This window comes from Aquila chrysaetos, chromosome 5 (genome assembly GCF_900496995.4).
Source record: "Aquila chrysaetos chrysaetos chromosome 5, bAquChr1.4, whole genome shotgun sequence".
Classification (NCBI taxonomy): Eukaryota; Metazoa; Chordata; class Aves; order Accipitriformes; family Accipitridae; genus Aquila; species Aquila chrysaetos.
In genome coordinates this window covers 72,711,791-72,731,910 of record NC_044008.1, presented here as the reverse complement: position 1 = coordinate 72,731,910, position 20,120 = coordinate 72,711,791, and the positions used below count along the sequence as shown (strand labels likewise).

The 20,120-nt window shown below is 45.0% G+C and overlaps 1 protein-coding gene across 2 annotated transcripts in view; it reads left to right on the top strand.

Moving 5' to 3' along the window:
- The window catches only part of CACNG4 (calcium voltage-gated channel auxiliary subunit gamma 4), a 54,329-nt gene that overhangs the window by 24,780 nt on the left and 9,429 nt on the right, over positions 1-20,120 (top strand). For both annotated transcript variants that reach the window (XM_041123766.1, XM_030014456.1), the window contains one exon: positions 18,948-19,031. In XM_041123766.1, the coding sequence (XP_040979700.1) occupies positions 18,948-19,031 (84 nt within the window). The remainder of the gene's footprint in view (positions 1-18,947; positions 19,032-20,120) is intronic.

Below are 20,120 nucleotides of genomic sequence, written 5' to 3'. Positions count from 1 at the left end.
TCGGCAGATTGACAAACAGCACATGCACCCCGGGTTTGGTAGGGAGATTGTTCCCCTGACAAAAACCAGAGACATCAGAGCTTGTCCTATGCCCTGTTACACTGAAAGCAAGAGCGAAATATTCCTGCACGCTGCTTTGCAAAGAAGAGTTGCACACTTTAGAGCTGAAATCCAACGTCTCCTTCTCTCGCCTGCTGAAGGAGCCGTATCCTGTACTTGTTTTGTAAGTAAGAGCTTCGGTTAAGTCAGTAGAGATTTTGTCTGAGGATAATGGGCTCGACGAAATACTGAAATGCAATTTCCCTGAGTTGCAGTGTATTGAAGAAAGAGATTGAGTCACAAGCAATCCCCTTCCAGCGACGGAGCTCAGTTCCTGCTGTACACATTGCTGAATCAGTCCGAGTAAGGATGTCACCCTCTCTTCTGCTGGCATATAAGATACTTTATAAAAAGCACAGGGGTATTTTCGTATCTTCCCTCCTATGAACTGAATCTGGTATGATTTGGCTCCAGCAGTGACTTGGTTTGCTCGGTTTTTAAATGTACTGGTAAAGGGACATTGTTTGCTCCAAACAAAAGCTGTCTGGGCTTGGCATTCCCAACGTGTGCCTCGGTAAAAGAAGCCAGGCAGCAGCCGAAGTACAATGAACTGCTCTCTTCCACCACGGGAAAGGCAAGGTATGGCCAAGCTTAAATCGTGCCGCTATTTGAGGTTCTTCTTTGGGTTGCAGAGGCAATTTTTTCTCAGTGTTTGCTGCAAATATGTTTAAATTTGCTCTGTTTTGGAGGCAAGTAGTCAATGCATCTGAAGTGCATATGTTGACATATGTTTCTTTTCACATGCTGTCCTCCATTCGTTTCATGTAGCAGATGCTCAGTTTACCACTTTAAATGTATTCTTATTTACTAGAAATTATTTTAGAAAATAGCTGTTTGGAACTAAACATTTCCAGCCCTTCTTCTGGGAGCTGCTTTTTGCAGCTGTCCTGTGTGGCTGCATGCAGATGTTGACAGGTTAATTTGCATTTGAAGAGCTGGATGCAGTGAGCTAAGCAAGGGTTTTTCTTCCCTGTCTCTGAAGGCAGTCACTTAAACGCTCCCTGCCAAATTTAGCCCTGATGCTACTCTTCTTAATTAACTAGAGCAACATCCAAGCTGAGTTTGGCCCATTGTTAGCTGGCCATTTATTCCAGGGTTGAATTAAGCCCCCTGACCGCGTAAAAGAAAGGCTCTTATTCTGAAAAATGATTGTACAAGAGTGAAACGCAAGGACAGTGCTAATCACAGCGAGGCGGTATGTACAAGCTGGTTTATCTGATTTCCACTATATTGTCCCATTGCCAGAAACTGCACGTCCAAACCTTCCAGCTGAGGTTTCTGGTTTACCTGGCTGCTGCATACTACTGGAGTCAGAAATGTTTTAGTAAGAAGGAAATCCTGCTATCAAGAAAAATGTTCAGCTTGCACTGCTTGATCCCCCTTCCTGGAGAGCACTCTTTGTTGTTGTTGTTGTGTGGGGTTTTTTCCCCTTAAAATAAGATTGCATAAAGACTTTCAGCACAAAGACCCAAATTTAGACTTCAGTCCTCCCACTGATAAAGAAAAAGGCAGAAGTCTTGATCCACAACCATGCTGTCAGCCTCTAGAAACTATTGCTTCTGGTCTTTCATGTACGTGATCCATCCACATTGCCTCAAAGCACGATTTAGCAGAGACCAAAAACTTTCATGCTGTAGCAGGGAGAAAAGCTAACATTCAAAGATCTGTAGCCCTGTCATGATCAAGGCCCGTACACTTTGCTTCCTCTTCATTTTCTTTTCTTTCCTTTGGATGTTAAAAACTGTCAAGAGAAGCTACCTCCAGCAGGTATTAGAGCACCGTACTGAACCTGCAGAAACATAGGAAGGTGTAATTAAAGTTGTCTCGGTTTTTTCCCACCTTCATTTCACCACACTTCTGTGCTTCCCAGCCATGTCCCTGCTGTGACCTGCTGTGGGCTCGTGCTGGTCTCGCTTCTCTCCCACAATCTGGATTTCAGCAATTTTCCAGTTTCCTCGTGCTGGTCTAACACAAGTTACAGCTGCAGCTGAGTTTTGCTGCACATCCCCCTGGCCAAGGCTGCCATGGGGACAAAGTTACCCACCTGAACTTTGGCAGTTTCGATGTCTACACGTAGGCGTTGTAATGAACACTAATAACACGTTGGACTCAGTCTGTGTTTTGGAGCATTCATGGCAAAATTCTTACTGGTGACAGTCAAGTACAAACTAATCCATCACCCCAACTGTGCATGGGCGCGGTATGAAAGACCGCTGGCACAGTGCGCTTTCTTAAAGCGTTTCCTCCGGTCCATCATTTGCATCATGCATGAAGATTTTCTTGCAGATATCTTTTTTTCTATGTAAGAACTTAAAGGGAGGGGATAGGAATAGAGAATGTTGCTGTTACACAGGCATGATTCAGGTACCCATGGCGACATGAGATCACTCCGCATTGTCACCAGCACAAGATTACCTTATACAAGAATAACTAAGAACTGAATTTTTGACCTTCAAGATTTTCTTATCTGTAAACATTGTAGGTGTATAGCAATGCAACCCAACTTGTCAACAACAAGAAATAAAAGAAAAATAAAACTAATTTAAAACCCCACAGTGACAGTAGAATAAATTCATGCATTTATCATTTCAGAGGTTCCCATCGCTCCTGCCTCTTTTCCTGGAAGGTTTAAATTATTAGATTTTTTTTTTTTTTTACATTATGTTTACTCTCCTAAGAATAGAATACAATTTACAGAAGCTCATATGGATGAAAAAGCATTTTCCTCTTGCGCTGCTGCTCACACAGTAAACACCTACAAACCTGCACCTTCCAGCTTTCCAAAACCTTGGTTCAAATGGTGTCAAATAAATTAATTCAATATTCAGAAATTTATTTTGAAATCCTTAAAAGAAAAAGGTTTATTACTTGAACTTTCACTTAAGAAATATCATGTGTCTCAGTGTTTGGTGCAAGACTTTATCTAGTCCAATTAAAGGGGCAGATTCTTCACAACACTTCCATGTGCAGCTGGTCCTGCCAGCGCTAGAATTGGAGATATTTGCATGAGAAAAGAGCCTTAAAGTGAAGAAATGCAGGATGAGGACCTAAGCTTACCATAACAGCTGGAAAGAACCTGGTAAAATGAAATTTGATAGCTGCTGCTGTAGATCCCCCAGGTTTTAAGCTTCCGAGGCAGAGGGTGATTTTTAAGCAGAATTTTAACTTGCACGTACATGAATTATTTCTAGTGACTTGCTCAAAAATAGCGATTTGAGCCTGACTCGCAAGGTACTTACACAGGGCTGGAGTGGGACCAGGCAGCCTGCCCATGCCTGGGAACACGAAACTTTCGGGTTTCACACCTGAACCAAATACCCGGCTTGGGTCTGGCGCTGCGGGCTGGGGACGCGCTCGCGGTGTCAGCGGGGAACGGCCGGAGTTTGGGGTCCAGACATCTCACTAAGGTCTGAGCCAGCGAGGCAGAGCCGTAGTTTGTTGCCGACAGAGGCTAACGGCAAAGTGCTGTCCCCCGGGAGCAGGGGAGCATCATGCTGCGTGACTCAGAGGCGCAGCTGAGTCACAGCCTCCCCTGGCTTCTCCTGTGATGGGAACGGGTTAGACGCCGTATTCAAGATTGTGCTTGAAGTCACGATCCAAATCATTGTGTTCAGGCTCCTCGTTTGCTTCACGGGGAGAAAGTATGTTGCACTTCTCAGAGAAGAAAAAGGAGACCGTAGTGCGAGAAAAGCAGCTCCTGGGTTCCCACTCACTAGAGCACTGTCGGAAAAAAAAAAAAAAATCCAACAAAAACCACCTTTAAAGCACGCGGGGATGGCAGTATCTCTGCTGGAGCCCCTCAGAAGCCAATGAAGGCACACCTGGCATAGCGAATATTCGCTGGTTAGCAGGACGCATCAGCTAAGATCGCCTGAGGCATGTGGAGCTGCTGCAGAAAAGCATTGACGTCTCATGAGGGTACGGCTCTCCTACTCGAGAGCAGCAGGAGCAGATCTGCAGAGGGCTTTAGGTGTTGCCATGCCTAAAAAGTAGAAACTCAGCCTACAAACCCCAGCGCCCTGGACAAGAAATGACACCAAAGAGCAGAGCTCGGGAGCTGGACCCTAACGGTGAGCGGGCTGGCATCAGACCTCAGCTTTGCAAACCCCCAGGGCCGGTGTTCCGGGCTGTGCTCATCCTGAGGATGGACATCACATTTATGAGTCCTCTGGCCAGAGTGACAGCAGAGCAGGCATGCATCGGTGCATCCCCCTCAGACGCTGGCGCTTCCCTTGCAGCACCGTTAGAGTTAAATGACACAGCAGATCCTCACTCTCCAGTAGGTATTTGCTGGCACATAACCCGGTGAATCCAGTCTATGGAGCGTGAGTGATCTATAGTCACTAGGCAAACTTTCTCAAGAGCTTATTTAGGAGAGAAAGCCCTGATGCATCGGCAGCGCTGTGTGCAGGAGAGCTGCTGGAGCCAGTTGATATCTCGACACGACTGAGTATTTTTAGAGCCATCCTATGGTGCAGGATTTTTAACTTCCATTTCACAGCCCTTGAAGCCTGGCAAACTTTCATTAACATTTGATGCCTTGAAGTCATGCGAGGTCTGGGGGAAAAGGGAGGGGAAGGAGGAAAAAGAAATATACCTTTTTGGAGCATGTAGTTTGCAAAGTTGCTGTGAAGCTTAGAAAAAGTCTCCAATCCCTCCTTGTTGTACCAGGTGCTTTTAAAGTACCCAAACCATTCAGAGAGCATAGCTAGAATCCCAAACTATGGCTGTGTGGGAGAGTCTTGCTTAATTAAAAGATAACTTAAGTTAACATGTTAAATACCTGGAGCCTCTCTGGCCCTTGGGGAGACTGAAGCACTTTTTAAACAGAGAGCTCCCCACCTTAGAAGGATTATGCCTCTCTTCTTCATCCATTATTAGGCAACTTTGCTAATATAGGGCTCTTTGATGCATAAATCCCCAAATTATTTATAAAAGTCATCATGCTTCCATCCTAGAGAGGAGAACCTGGGACACGGAGCAGTTAAAGGATTTGCTCCCAATTCCCACTGCACGCACTGCCATTTCTGCACAGCACAAGGTAAGGCTTTTCTACCCAAATTCATACACGGTGAAAACACTGCTTCCCTGGCTACAAGGCAGACTTTCAACTGGAAAATAAATTGATAGAAACCTTATTCCCCCCCCCCCCAAATACACACAGGTATACACACACAGAGAGTCTCTTTGCACACAACTGAGATTTTTCATAGGCTGAGGGAGCAGGAAGAAGAAACATATTTTTGTCTCTTTGGCAAAAATATATTGGCAGCATATCACTGAGTTGTAAAGATTGAGTAAGTACCAGAGCGTGGCCCCGTTATGAGAAGCTGGTTTTGGAAAGCTGCCCTTCGGCTGCCTGCACCCGTCTGCCAGGACCATTGCAGGGATGCTGCCCTGGGAGAGGGGGCTCAGCATGTGGGACCCCAAACAGCCCGTACAGGCTTCTGTGGAGGAAGAGGAGTTTGTAATACCTGGAACTGAGGAGCTGTCAGCTCTGCATCACACCAGATGAAGTGTCTGAAGGGGAGAGGAGCTGTAAATCTCCCCCTGTGCATGGCACCGTTCCCGGGCGGTCGGAGCCGCTGCCTGCCTCCTGAGCCGCATGCTTCTCGGGAGGTCTCGCCAAGGTGCTGACAAACTGGTCCTCTCCTGCTTTCAAAACTTGGGAGGAAATATAGTCCCCGAGATGCTGTTATACAAGGGCAGGGAGAAAGGTGGAGGACTGACGAGGGAGGGCTGTGAGGGAGTCAATGGCACAAGAGCCGGTGCAGCCGGGCAAGGGGGCACCTGCCTTTTGTCCAGTCTTCCCAGCAAAAGGAAAATTTCAGCTGTAAACCTTCCCAGATGCTTCCATGCCATCCTAGGACAGCAAAAAGCAATAAGCATTTCTGGTTACAATGGAAGATGTGCCTGATGCTGATAAGGGTTCGGATTATCAGATACATTATTTAAATCTAATTCTGAGTTCCCAGATTGGATTGCCCAAAGCTACCACCACCATTATCCTTCCCCAGTGCAGGTAGAGACATTTCATAGTAAAATGCAATTCTGAAATACTGAAAGTAAACTCAGGAATCTCGACCATAAAATATTTATGCATCTGTGCTTTAGTGCATTGTAGTTTTGCATGATATGCTTTGCTTTTCAAGACTGACTAGATTAAGGCACTTCTGATTCATTAAACACATTTTCCCAAATGCTCTTTCTACAAATATTGTTGGGCCATTGTGCTTTAGTTGTATTTATTAGCTGGTGTAACAAGGAAGTTACATCTTCCATAAACCTGAAAGGAACCTGCTTAAATATGTTGCTCTGAATCTCAGCAGAGAAGAAAACAGTTCTAATGAATAATTAAAGCTTAAAGAGGTCATGCTGCTTTTGCAGTCTCGTTTTTATTTGTCGCTGCTTAGTTTGCATTAGGAAACAGAAAGTTTCAGGTGCAGGAGCCAAATGAAATCTCTACTGCATGTGTTCATTTAAACAGATCTGTTTGGTAGCTGCCTCCATTTTTATACATTAGGTCATTTGTTAACTGTAATAATTTAAATCAGTCCTGGGAATTAAAAGTTTCAGGCTCTTAATTTTCATCAGGCAGTGGCTTTGTGCATCCCCTCGCCTTCTGTCAGCAGTACGAGCACCGACTCTTCGGCCGGGCAGGGCTGTGGATGCAGCAGAGCTGCTCGGGGAGGACCCAGGTCGCCATCTGGTCCCCGTCTCCACAGGCACCACCAATCTGCCAAGCTCCTGCTCTCCTCCTAGGCCCTCTCCTTGCCTCCGGCCACCCACCGCCCACCCTTCTCATCTCCTCCTCCTCCTCCTCGGCTCTCTCTCCCTCCCACTTTCTTCCAAGCCTCCCTTCCTCCTCCCCTGCAAACCACCTCCCGTTCCTCCCCGCTCTGCCCCAAAGCGCTCCTTTTCCTCCTCCTTTTTTTTGGCGCTGCTTTCTGCCTTCCTCCCCCGGCCCCTTATTCTCCCAGAGCCGCTCATCATTTTCCTTCCCCTCTCAACGCGCCCCAGTGAGACCAGTCTGCCCCATCTCCTACACGAGGCTGGCCGCAGGCAGGGACACGCCGTCCTGGCTGCCGAGGCACCCTCTGCCACCAAATGCCAGAGACGCCCGACCCTGCCAGCACCTACCCTCCGGGAGGGTATGGCACCTTGCGGGTTGCACATACTGTTGGGAATCAGGAATAACCAAGTCAGTAATAATTCTAATTCAAGCTAAAGTCCTTCATATTTCCTTTATATTTTCTTGCAGGATATATTACAGTTGCAGAATATTTTTGTTCCTTTCGTTTTTTCACACCGGAACCTATTCTTTCTAACCAGCAGCTCTGTTGTTTGTTCCCAAGGTTAGACATTAGCCCTGAGTATTCAACTAGACAACACGGTCTCTTGGATGCACCGCACTAATCTCTGCTAGTGCAGTGTCTTTTCCACTAATACATCGTGCAGATGATTTGTGAAACCTTTGCCTTGCACGTCCCAAATCCAGCCATTAGCAGGGTTTGGCAGTTACGCCCCTTTCTCCTAACCTTTAGATTCCCCGTTTTCATCTGCCTTGTTTCAGTCCCGCGTCACTGATTGTGCATGATCGATCTCTAGAGGTTTAGCTTCTATGTATAACTCAACAAGCTGGCATAGAAATGAGGAAGACATGCTCCACAATAAATGCAGATCCAACTCAAGGTCAATGCATTATGAAGACAGACATATTGCAAGCATTCCCTTCAATTAAGATGATTTATGGAGTGAAATTTCCCTATTGCTTCTTCAATATCCAACTTTTTTTCTAAATGCCATCATCTTATGATGAATCACCATGGACTGAAGAGACATGGAATCATTGCAAGATTCCAGGAGTGTCCAAATATCCTGCATATTCCTAATCAGTTAACTAGTGAGCAGCTGTATCACTACTTTCCAGTCTCGCTTTTTTTCATTAAAAAAAACACTTTGTGGTGCATGAATGAGCCAAAAGAAGATTTCTAAAGAAAGAGTTCAGTTCTAGATGTCAGGTTAGAGACGTTCCCTGGTATTAGAGCAGACAATAATTCATTTTATGCAGAGAGGTAATTACGTGATGCCTTGTAAGCTTCTGCTACTTCAAGAGATCTCACAAGGAGTATCAATAATATGAACCATTTTTCTACGGACTAGATCTGGAGGATTTTTCCATTACGGAAGAAGACACCAGGTGCATCCTGTGCATGTTACCCCAAACATCCCCAAGGATTACCCAGGTCCTCATTCTGGAGAGTTGTTTCTTGGACTTTAGACTGCTGTATGACAACTGCAAACCTTGCCTGTTATGAAATGCGGATGTTTCGGGAACCTGAAAAAATGGCATTTTAAGAAGGCCTAAAAGTAGAAATTAAGAATGAGAAGGCAATAGCTCAAGGCTGCACATGTATGAAAGTTGAAGTGGCAGAAGATACAGGGAACAAAGCATCACCCATTAAACTGGGTATGTTCCATCTAGTTCAAGAACAGTATTCATTCCCCAGATGTGACCACGACTATGCCTCAAATTGTAAACTCAGTAGGGACTTTGAAGAAACATGAATGTCCATTTCCTTAAATTTCCTCCCCAGGTAGTGACGAGCCATGATACAGGCTTTATAGACATGCTGTGATCGTAAGAGGTGAAACCATCAAGCCCTGGTTGATCACTATGTTAATGAGGGAGAACTGATGACTTACTGAAGTAAGGAAAACCAGATGGATAAAAACCAAACTATCCCTTAAGGGAAACTTGATTCCAATTGTGCCAACACAGGAAAAAAGCACAGTTTGACAATGTGAAAATAAACACAATTTGTCATTTTGCAGCATATGAACACTTCATCAGACAAAATGACTCTCTGTTCTCAAAATTGCATCCGGTACAATTTGGCTTTTCAGCCCTCTCATAACAACTGATGGACTGGCAGCAATCTGCCTGAATGAGCAGTCTTTGTACCAGTGAATGTATGCCAGGGTCAAGAATATTGGGGAAAGAAAAGTGGATTTTGGTCCAAATCAAGATATACCTGAATCCTGGCTAGCATATAGGCCACCACAGCTTATTCCCACTGCTCTCTGAGGCGTTGGAGCGATGACGGCCACTGCGTACAGTTGTGAATAACAAGTTAGTCTCTGACCCATTGTGCCACAAGCACTGCTGGTTACTAAAGTACCTCTTCAAATTAAGGCATTTTGGACCAGAACGTAAGTAAGTGCTGGAAAATCGTTGGAGAATGACTTTCAGTTCAAAGCTCTGATGGGTGAAGATGCTCACCTAAGAAGCCAACACCAACTCCTCAAGTGTTAGACCAATTTTAGCTAAGGTAGAAAAGCCAGCTGCAGAACTCTAATGGAGGTTTCTATCCAAGCTCCAAATTCATTTAAAAAGGACGAGGACGATTGTATCAGCCACCCAGAAACAGCTTTGGCAAAATGGCAGCAGAGCAAAGTATGGAAATGGGTGGTGAGACAAACTTCTGGGCTGCCGGGATAAAGGACTGCGGCATGAGATGCAGGACGAGCCGAGGTGTGAAGGCAGAACACAGCAAGTGTGGGCCGTGGTGGTAGATAGAAAAGCAGACACAGAAAAGTGAGTTAACAACCCCATGACAACTAGAAATGTTGACAGTCTCTTGGGACTGAGCCAGGCATGGGAACGCTTGCCGTGGCAGGGCTAACTTAGCTCTGACTTGAAAATGTTCCTCAAGCAGCATCACCAACAGTGCCCCAAAAAAATCATGTCATACTCAGGTTGAGGAATTGCCCCCTATTTCCCTGTGCAGACGATTTACAAAATGCAAACTGAACATCAGGGCTGGAAGTATGTCAGTGTTTCTTCCTAGAAAACACAGTCATTCCCTCAATAAGCTCCATAAAAAGGAGCAACAAAAAAGACTAAAACAAGCCACAGAAGCCCCCCAAAATTTCCCCCCACTTTGCCATCCAAGCAGCAGCACAAGAGGGCACGGTTAATAAGGAGCAAACCGCAAATGGTAGTAGGAAGATCATCAGCAACGCACAGAGGGGCTACTAGGGATGCCTGAGCAGTGGTGGTAGAATAACACAGCACGCTCTTTTATCCGCTGCTTGGCTAAGGAAAGGCAGCTGGAAAAGGGGCAGGAGCATTGCTGAATAACTTCAGTCATGACTTCTGTGGCCAAAATGCTGATTTATGAGGGGAACACTCGAAGAAAATGGAAATTAAGTAGCTCAAAACAACATGTAACATACAATCAACTCTCTTACCTACTTTGCTGCTGTCCTACATTTCCCTGATACTATTGGTATTCACTGTGGTAGCACAAGGACACTTAGTACTTTTGGCAGCAGCTTTGTAATGACAGAAGAGAATTCAAAGGACAGCAGCCAGACACTGTGATGTGTTTTATTAGCTCCCAGATGTGCAGGTGAGGTGAATCTTCGGGAAATGAGTTTCGCTGCCACGGATTTTCTAACATCACTCAAGGTCTCAAATAAAATCTTATAATGGAACAAAAGGCTGTCATAGAATTTTTAAGTCATCTTTGGCAAAGCGTCTTTTCTACATCTGCTCATTTCGTACACAGAAGTACAAATGCACAGCATCTTTGATGATATTTGCCCAGCTGAAAACAGAAAGTCGGCTGCTGAGGCTGTATATACCCACGTGAATTATAACTGACTAAGCCTCTGTAGGCATTTCCCCGGATGACTTTCTGGTGTAGGTGATGCAGAATCTGGAGATGCTTTACCAGGCTGTACAAATTAGCATTCAGGTGTTACGTCCTGGATTGCCGCACGCCAAAATAATATCGCTCAAAGAGTGAAATTGTTCAAGCCAGAACTAGAAGTCACTACCCAACAGCAGACTTCTTCACCACCTAAGCAAGCTATGTCTTCTCCTGTGTGGCTAACTTCTTTGGGCAACGGTGAGCATCCACTAGTATCTGGAGGAGATCAGCTAAGGCACCACATCTGGGCCATGGGAAACTCAAGAGCGTTAGAAAAGAAAAAGGTGGGTCATGACGTGAAGGTCAAACTGCCCAAGCGGGAACCTCGCCGGTCGCTATTTGTGGCTGTGAAATTGGCACTCAGGACAGTGAAGATGGCTCTTCTGCAATGCGGAGCATGAGCTCCACTACAGTTTGAGACCACTGTAGAAAAAAGCAGTGCAAGGAATAGAGCAACACAACCTTCGTTCTGCGGGGATATGGTGAAAGGAGACGCTGTGATCCGCCTCCGCTTCCAACAGAGAGGGCTTTGTAGAGGAGCACCAAGGAGAGGCTGCAGACGGCAAAAGGCAATCAGGTCAGACACTGCCACAGTGCAGGCAAGTTGGGGAAAGCAGATTATAATATCCTAGAGTAAATACTTGAGAGTGGTGGTATAAAACAGTCTCTTCTCTCATAGAAAGTCTACGATAAATACAGGAGGGAGCATTAACTGCTGTACGAAGGTAAGAGAAGAAGTGGAGTGAGGTTAATGGTGGGACTGACCATGTCAAATGACTAGATAAACCGAGACCTGTTCCTAGAGAAAACACGCTTTTGCCAGACTTGAGGGGAATGGCGAGCGCTAAGAATAAAGGCCAGGGTGAGAGCGGAGCGCGATCCCCTGCCAACACCAGCTCATTTGCAAGTGCGTGGGCAGAAGCAGCTGCGAGCTGCTCCGGCGTGCATCTCCTCCCGCGCCGCTGCCGCCGGGACGGTCTGAGCCCTCGTGAGGTGTTAAACACACCGGGAAGGTGTTTTGCGTTTAAAAACGTTAAAGAGGAGCGAGATGGAGCAGGCAGCAAAAGCGACCGGTAGTTAAGCACGTGGCATCGAGGGGACTGATGAAAAGCTCTGAGCAGCGGAGGGTCTGTAGGCAGCGGAGGGGGAGGACTGGAAAAGGGGGAAATTCATGTCACAGCAGAAGATAAGAAAATAAGAGACTTGAGGAGGAGTTTTGCTTTGCCCACCAGACAATTGAAAATAGATCAAAAGAAGAACCCAAAGGGTTTGTTAGAGCTGACAGCTCCTAAGGAAGAAAGTGGGGCAAATTTCATACATTTCAACATTTTAAAATAATTTTCTTTTTGCCCGGGAAGTAGAGGGGGAGCAAACAAAGGGAGAAGACCAGAATCTGATGTCACTGTTACCGGATAAGACAGATTTGAGTCCGCTGCGCTGAAATCAGAATCTGGCCCTTAAGTAGGCAGCTCAGCTCCCCGCAATGAGAAACAAGTAAATTGAGTTACAGGATGAAAGAGAAAGAAGGAAAGGGCTTTTATGAGGAAAAATAAAAGAGCATTGTTTCGCTGTCTCAACACCTGTAGAGAAACATGGTTAAGATTCAGGATAAATTCCTTTTAAAGACTCAGCTGAGCTGAATTTGCTTTAGCCCGACTGTGACACACGCAGACAGCTAGTGCCGGTCAGCTGGTTTATGGTACCGTGCTAGCCCACAGTTGTGGGAATGGACTTCTAATCTTTTCAGGTCCTAAGCATCTTCTGAAGACAAGACCTACCCTGGCGAAAGTATGACAATAACCCCAGGTACTAGCAGTGCTCTTCATCAAATTCACCTTCAGGATGAAACAAAAATACAAACTGTCATATGGACAAATATTTCCCGGACTGGCAGGACTCAGGGGGTGTCAGACAGCGTCTGTCTCAAAAACAACCTATGCTTTGAAGTTCCCAGCTTCACGAGGCTGTCACAACAGCCAAACCTTTTTCAAAGGCAGACACCCAATAAACGTGTATTTAACCTCCCGAGGCTTCTTTCTCTGCTGGCTCCACCCTCCGTGGCGATGAAGGCAGCACTCCAGCAGCAATGTGGGGTAGCAAATTCACATGGGGTGTATTTTGCACACGACCTGCATCAATACTTCATGATTTCTTTTATAATGACAGCATTAAACGTCCTCTGGCAGAGGCTCACAGGATCTGTGCTCATTCAAGTAGCTTAAGGACAGGCTTGTGAAACTCTCAGCAAACAGCTGGAGACAAATAATCGAACTCGGGACAATTTAACATAGAAAGTGCCAAGTTACAGAAAAATATCTAATGCTGCTCCTTGTGGCCTGAGTGGAGAGCTCAGGACCGTAATAGTCCGTGTTTGACCAGCAGCACACCACAAAGTAAACAAAACCACAAAGCAGGTTTTGAAAGTAAAAGGAGGTGCACCACCCTTTCCTCTCTTCAAGGGTTATTTTAGGAGGAGAGGAATGAAGAGAAAAGGAAGTTAACTCGGCAGCTGCATGCACTGTTGTGTGTCAATCCAGTGAGACAGGGGAGTTGTACTGGTAGAAAATCAAAGAAATGAACATAGTGCACAGATAGACTCTGTGCTATAAATTTTGCGGAGAGGAACATTTTTTGGCATGTCTGATCTCCTTTGCTCACTATTGCTCAAATCACGCAGCAAAGATTTTCAGAACTTGTCAGCAGAGAAGTCTTCCTAAGGAAAAAAATATACAACTGTTTCTCTTCTCCCCTGGCAAAGTCCAGCGCTGACACACTCTCACTCACTATAAATAGAGGTTGTCCACTGTTGTCCGAGGGAAGTGTAAAGCCATGCCATTAAGGAAACCCAGTCCCACACAGCATGCTCAAATGGACACTGTGTTCAGGCAACTTCTGTTACGAGAGCCCCACTCTGCATGTCACGCTTTTCTTGTTGTCTGTGATGTTATCTGTCAGTCAGCCTTCTCTGTGCTGATATATTCAGAAAACTTGTCATTTAAACATTCAGATATTCAAGCGTTGCAGTAAATCAGGCTAACAGTTGGCTCCGGAACTGAAGCAGAGCATTTCATCACAGAATAGATGCAACAAGCAGAACCATTGGGCCAAATTTCCCATGGTTCCTTACTAACTGCCTTATTTTTAATACACGGTCAGGTCCTTGCAACTTGTATTCCCTGTATCTGCAAGCACTTGCCGTCAAATGATCTTGAAAATCATTTCCTTCCACATCTTCAAACCATCCCAGAAGACCCACATTTGCCCGAAAGAAATCAGCTGGTTAGTGGGATTTTTGGCCGGACAATTATGGGGTGTCTTTACCTGCCCGCAGGTAATTGCTGTAGCCACGCAACCACTTCTGCAGCTGACATTCATAACACTCATTCCATCAGTATAACCCCCCTCAGGAGAAAACCCTGCTTAACTCTATTAATAGCGTGCACGTGTGCGCACTAAGTATCTGTAGCTGCTCAAGAGCTACAAGAATGTGGCGTGTTGGCAGGGGAGAGTTTGATCCAAGGAGGTCACAATGTCTGGCGTCCCATGAGAAAACAAGAAAGGCTTCTCAACCAAGTCCCAAAACCGATGTTTTACTGCACGGTCTCCCCAGCAAGGGCAGGCGAGAGGGCTGGAAGATGAAATAGTTAACTGAGCAATAGCTCTGCAGAAGCTGTTGATGGAGAAGGAGGCAGCAGCTTGACCCATCTATCCTCATGTGTCTCCCACTGCTATCAGATATCGCCTCCCGTAAGCTCGTGCTCAGAGCAAGGAGACGAAAATTGCTATTGACAGAAGTACCCCGCAGACAAGGTCCTCTGCTGCAAAGCTGCTAGCGTCTTGCATGGTGGAAACCTATTTTAAATGACAACAGAACACTAATGTTATGGAAAGATCTTGTTGTATATAGTTCTCAGGATTAGGGGACGGAGAAAAGAAAAGTACAGCCTGCCTTGACAAATATTGTCAGACATTTAAGTGCTCTGTCTTCCAGTGCTGATTTGTGCAAACACTTCCAGGGCATCGGGGAATGTTGTCATTGATAAATACTAACCATGGCAAATGGTTGTTTCAAAGACATGGCTGATGGTATGGCCAACAGCAACGTGATCATGTAATACATGGCCACAAACAAAGTTAATAAGCAATTACATCCTATAGCATTAACTATCGCTTTCAGTCATCAAAAAATAAAACCCTAGTGAACAACTTTGCAATGGGACAGGCAGGATTATTAAAGGATTATTTGAGAAAGAGCAGGGAGAAGGTAGTATGTCATCAGAATTTGGGATCGCTACTTTGATTTACTGTTGAAAACTCTATGTACTTTGAGATCTCAAACCCCAAAACAAAGCTTAATCTTCATTTAGGCACTACAATTCCCTCCCTTATCACATTATCCGAGTACATCACACTCTAATTATAGTTATCTGAACAACACTTAGTGAGATTGGGAAGTACTAACCTTGTCGGAGAAGCCCTTGAATACAGAGTAAAACCAAGTCAGAAACAATTTTTAGTTTTTAAATGCCAGCTAAGTACGCTGCAACCAGTGGAAAGAAAATGTTCTTACACCATCAGCAACACTTCAGAAAATTTGTCCTCTTCATTATCATTAACCCAGTTCCTGAAGTCCTGGCTCAAAATTCAGAACAAAGTTATTATTATGAGGAAAATATTCATTATAATATTTGTATTTCTAAAAGCATCATTTAAAACATATTGGTAATCATTCAAAGAAAGGATTAGTACTTACAGCATCTCGGTGGGATACTATATCTTACTCTCAAGAGGTATCCAGAAGTGGTTCTCAATATTTTAGTATCTGTTAGGCAGTGATTGCAGTTTATTTATCCCTCTCTAGTGGGTACAGAAGTAGAAGTTAAATATTCCATCTTCCTCTCCAAAGTATATAAGGGACTGTATCCTCATACTCAAGCAAAGAAAAAAAATCTCTCTTCCACATCGGATCCTGGTGTGGAAAACAGCCCATGTGTGCCTTACTGAGCGTGGACCAGTGGTGACATTTGTCTACACGTTTCTTCAGGGCATTCTCTGTGAAGCCTTTGAGAAGAGCTTCAAGGAGTTCGGGTCCTGTGCAGATGCTGTAGAATAGTTGTTACCGAATTTAACTGAGGTGTTTCCTTTTCTGTCCCCTCTTCTGTTTCGTGGCTTTTATTCTTTTGCATTATTTTACATGCTAGGGCATGGAGCCGGGTATTTCACCAAATCTCAGTTTTGTTTTGTTTTTATTTTTTGTTTAAGTACAAGTCAGACTCTGCTGTTGTGCTTTTAAAGCTGACCACTGCTCCAGTAGCTTCCACCCAGCTAGTTTTCATTTTTCCCAAATCTGAGTTTCTAAGGCCATCGTTATGAAAAAAAGGTGTTGTTGCATTTCCTAGCAAGACTTTGTTTCTGACACTTTGTGGATTAAAAGAGCCCTCAATACCCTGTAGATAACCAGAGTTCTTGATAGCAACTTCAAGCCTCACTGAGAGTTTAATAAGCTGCTGCTGAGTTATATGACACCTGTTAAGTTTATGGAAAAAAATTATCCAGTCTGCTGCTGTTATTAGCTATCAAATACCATAGACACCAGAGAGGACCCTGAACCAATATCTATGATCTGAACTACAGCAAAAATATGGGGAAGAATATTTCAGGTTCCCAGGCTTTGCTACAGGTCCAAATTTCACAGTCATTGCTATTCCATAAAAAGTTGGCCAGAATGACCAATCTCAGTATTCCTAAAAACTGGAAATAGAAAGAAACTCTCAGGCTCGTCTAGAATTTTCTGTTTGGGGCTAATTGTGCTCTTTTTTCACCTCTGCTAGACTTGCTAATACTCTTTCCTGTGAAAGGCTACAGATATAAGCACCAGGAAATGAAGGTCTCCAACCATAAAAGAGGAAAAGCCCCGACACTGCTAATACCAACCCACCCTGTCCTGCTCAGGCATTTCAGTCCTGCGGTGGAAGGGATGGCTTCACGGCCTCCGTGTGAGAGAAAGTTCTGCTGAGGGGCTCATTTCATTGAGAAGTTTAATAACGTAAGGCCCGAGGCCAAAACCTTCCATCAATCCATCAGTGCTGCAAACACCAGAGGCTTGGGGAACATTTCAGTCTTGCAGACTTCTTGTCTCTTAACTGAGTTTCTGGAAGTGGGACATTTATTTGGGCTGTCGCCCACGTCCATGCTCTGTGAACATTCAAGTTCACAAAGCAGCCTTCGGTGGACAGAGCTGTCTCCTTCATGCATCTACGTGTTTGCAAAGAAGTTGTGGGAGCTCAGTTACCTGTGATATTTCTACTTGTGTATCAGCTCTGGATAAATTCAACCAACTACCTTAAAAGTTATTGGAGAAGTACATACAGACTGAGAGATGGCCCTACCTATACACACACAAGCACAGAGTCATTGAAAAGCCTCTTTCCATAGGAAATTAGGGTGAGAAGATTATTTAGACTTTTTCCTTAATGAATAGGAGACGATAAAAATCATACTCTGAATGTATTTCCTCTAAATTGGCACACCGTAATGAAGAGACTTAAAGAAATGACCAGCCAGTCTCAGAGGCCCTGTTATGCTGGGAGTGATTTAGTTTCGTTGCGTGAACCGCTGTAAAAATAAGCACTGGGATCCTTAAAATCTGAATTTTGGATTGCCTTGCTGGAGAGCCATCAGGAGCAACAAACCAGCTGATGGCAAACGGAGGGATGCACGGGCAAACATGCTTGGCAGGAGCAGCCCCAGCTGAAGTGCTCTCCTCCGCCTGGCAGACAGGACAGGTGTGTCACTTCCAGATGTGACGTGAGCCACTTACTTCTTGTTCACAGCCTTTGAAGTGCTGTGCAGAGAAAGGCTGAGTCGTTATCGCAATTAGAGTAGATACATCATTTACTGGAAGAATTAAATGCACTGTAGTAGCAAACCTGCAGTTGACACTCACAGGGTGCAATTGAAATCCTCCAGATTAGTAATTCTTTTGAGATCTTTGTAATCATCGGTAATAGGTAGTGAAATAAATCCACATTTATATCCTACAGACCGCAGCTGTGCTTCTGTTAAAGTAGTATTAACTGATGGTTTTTAAATCCTGCTGCCAGCTCGAGCTGTAAGCATCGAAACTCCTGTGCAGAGGATAACTCATCCTGGGTGATGTATGTTCCTGAGCTCGGAAGCGCTGGTTAATGAATAATGAAAGCACCGAGGCAGAATCACACCTCGGGGCTTTGCTCCTGCAGTAAGGGCTCTGGGGAGAGGTCCCTGTGCAGCTCGCTGTGCAACAGCGGTCTCAGCTACCCCACCTGCAGCTAAGGCTGGATGTGGCTATGGATAACCGTGATAGAAAATAATACAAAATACTAACATAAAGCTTTACCCAGATGGACAAAGTGCTGAACCTCACCTCGATCAGTCGAGCGAGCGGTTCATACGGCCAGCTCTGGCATTGCTCCGCCAGGTATCAGGAGTGCACTCTCGCACCCTGACTTACTGCGCAGGCTCCCAGTTAACTAAACAAATATGCCATTAAAAGCTGAGCCAACCTTGAGGGGGACATATGGGTTTAAATTACAGCAGGTAGAGATTTATGGACTTGTTTTCCGAGCCTAGAGAGTAACTGAAGAGGCCTCAGACGGTTCAACATTTACCAGCTCCGATAAGGGAAGCCAGCACTTCACTGGGGACGAGACAGGAGGGGTGATGGGCACCAGACTGGCACTTGGCTTCGCTGTGAAGCCCCAGCCATGGAGCAGGGACCCAGAGTGACAGTCACTCTAGGAACAAAAAGAAGCTTTGCGAATTTGGTATGCTTGTAAGGTAAGCACGGCACTGATAAAGTAAAGCACAGAGAGATTAAAAAACTCAAGAGAACGATATGACTGGCAGACTGAAGAAAAGAGCCCGGGAATCCTGGCTCTCCCTTCCTTCAGCTAGGCTTCAGCCCAATCTGACCAAAATTCATGACCGTAGAGATGGTTTCCTGATAGCATAAAAAAAATCAGTGACCAACCCTACAGGAGATTAATTTACTTATGCAGCCTGGGAGGAAAAGGAAATAAAGCACAGCTGCAGAAGCGCATTCACCTGGTTCCATTCCTTACATGTTATGTTTGCTTTGTTTTCATGTAGGAATCTACAAAGGACATTGCTTCCGAATCAACCACTTCCCTGAAGACAATGACTATGACCATGACAGCTCAGAATACCTTCTCCGTAAGTGAAAAGTAATACCTAATACACAGGATTAACAGACATGGCCAGAGAGACTTTCCTGGGTTTCTCTTCTGTAGAGGGCAGCCCAAGTCTTATCCATTGCAAGAGACTGGCCCAAACTGGGTGGCACAGAGCACTGGTGACATATGTCCAGTTCATGCTGCAGCTGACACAACCATGACCCTTGGGGACCCCCATTTCAAGGGTTTCCTTCAGCCAGGGCAACACTCATGATTGTGGTGGCCATTCTCTAAACATTATATGGAAAATTTTCAAATGAAAACTACAGCTATCATTCCCAGGTTGACGAGGATATTTTACAGAGGGAGTCTTTATCTGATTAGTGTATCAAACCAGGTTTGAGGAGTGGGTTCCAGCCCATTAGGAAGCTTTTCCTAATGCTTAAACCCAACCCTTCTGCAAGCTTCATCATTTGCAGCTGCTGAGCCACCTCCCCCTGCAGTGAAATTACTGCATTGTAGAAAGGAAGCTGAAATTTCTGCAGCTAACAGCAAAATCTCAGCATGAACATGGGCTGTGGCTTCCCTGCACGGACAGACAGCCATTGCTGCTCTGTGCTGGTGTGTAATCTGCCACAGAAGTAATTTCATCCACCAACCTGGTGCTTGAAATAAGGGCAATCGTTTCATCTCCTCCGGATGACCATTCGCTCTGCTGATAGGAAGTCTTGGAACCCGAGTGTGAAACTTCATGAATCCTGCAAAGTTTGAGTGAGATTTCCCCTTCCCCTGAGGACGTCTTGCCTAGTTATTCCTTTTGAACAAAAGAACTGACCAGCCAAGCTGAAAGCAGTGCCCTTTACCAGAGAAAGAAACTGCAGTTCACAAGGTGTTGGGAAAGCTTCAGGGAGCAATGAATGACACTGCTGGCTGATACACCCAGCAAGACAAAACACTCCTCCGTTACACTGCTATTAATTACCTGAAACACCACTTAAAGAACCACTCTGCCCTTCTGCTCACTTCTGGGAAACAACCTCTAGTTGCTAAGACAAGAAGAAAGAAAAAAAATCTCTGAAAAGTACGCTTTAGCAGAAAACCCAGATTTTTTTTTCATCTTTACTCTTGT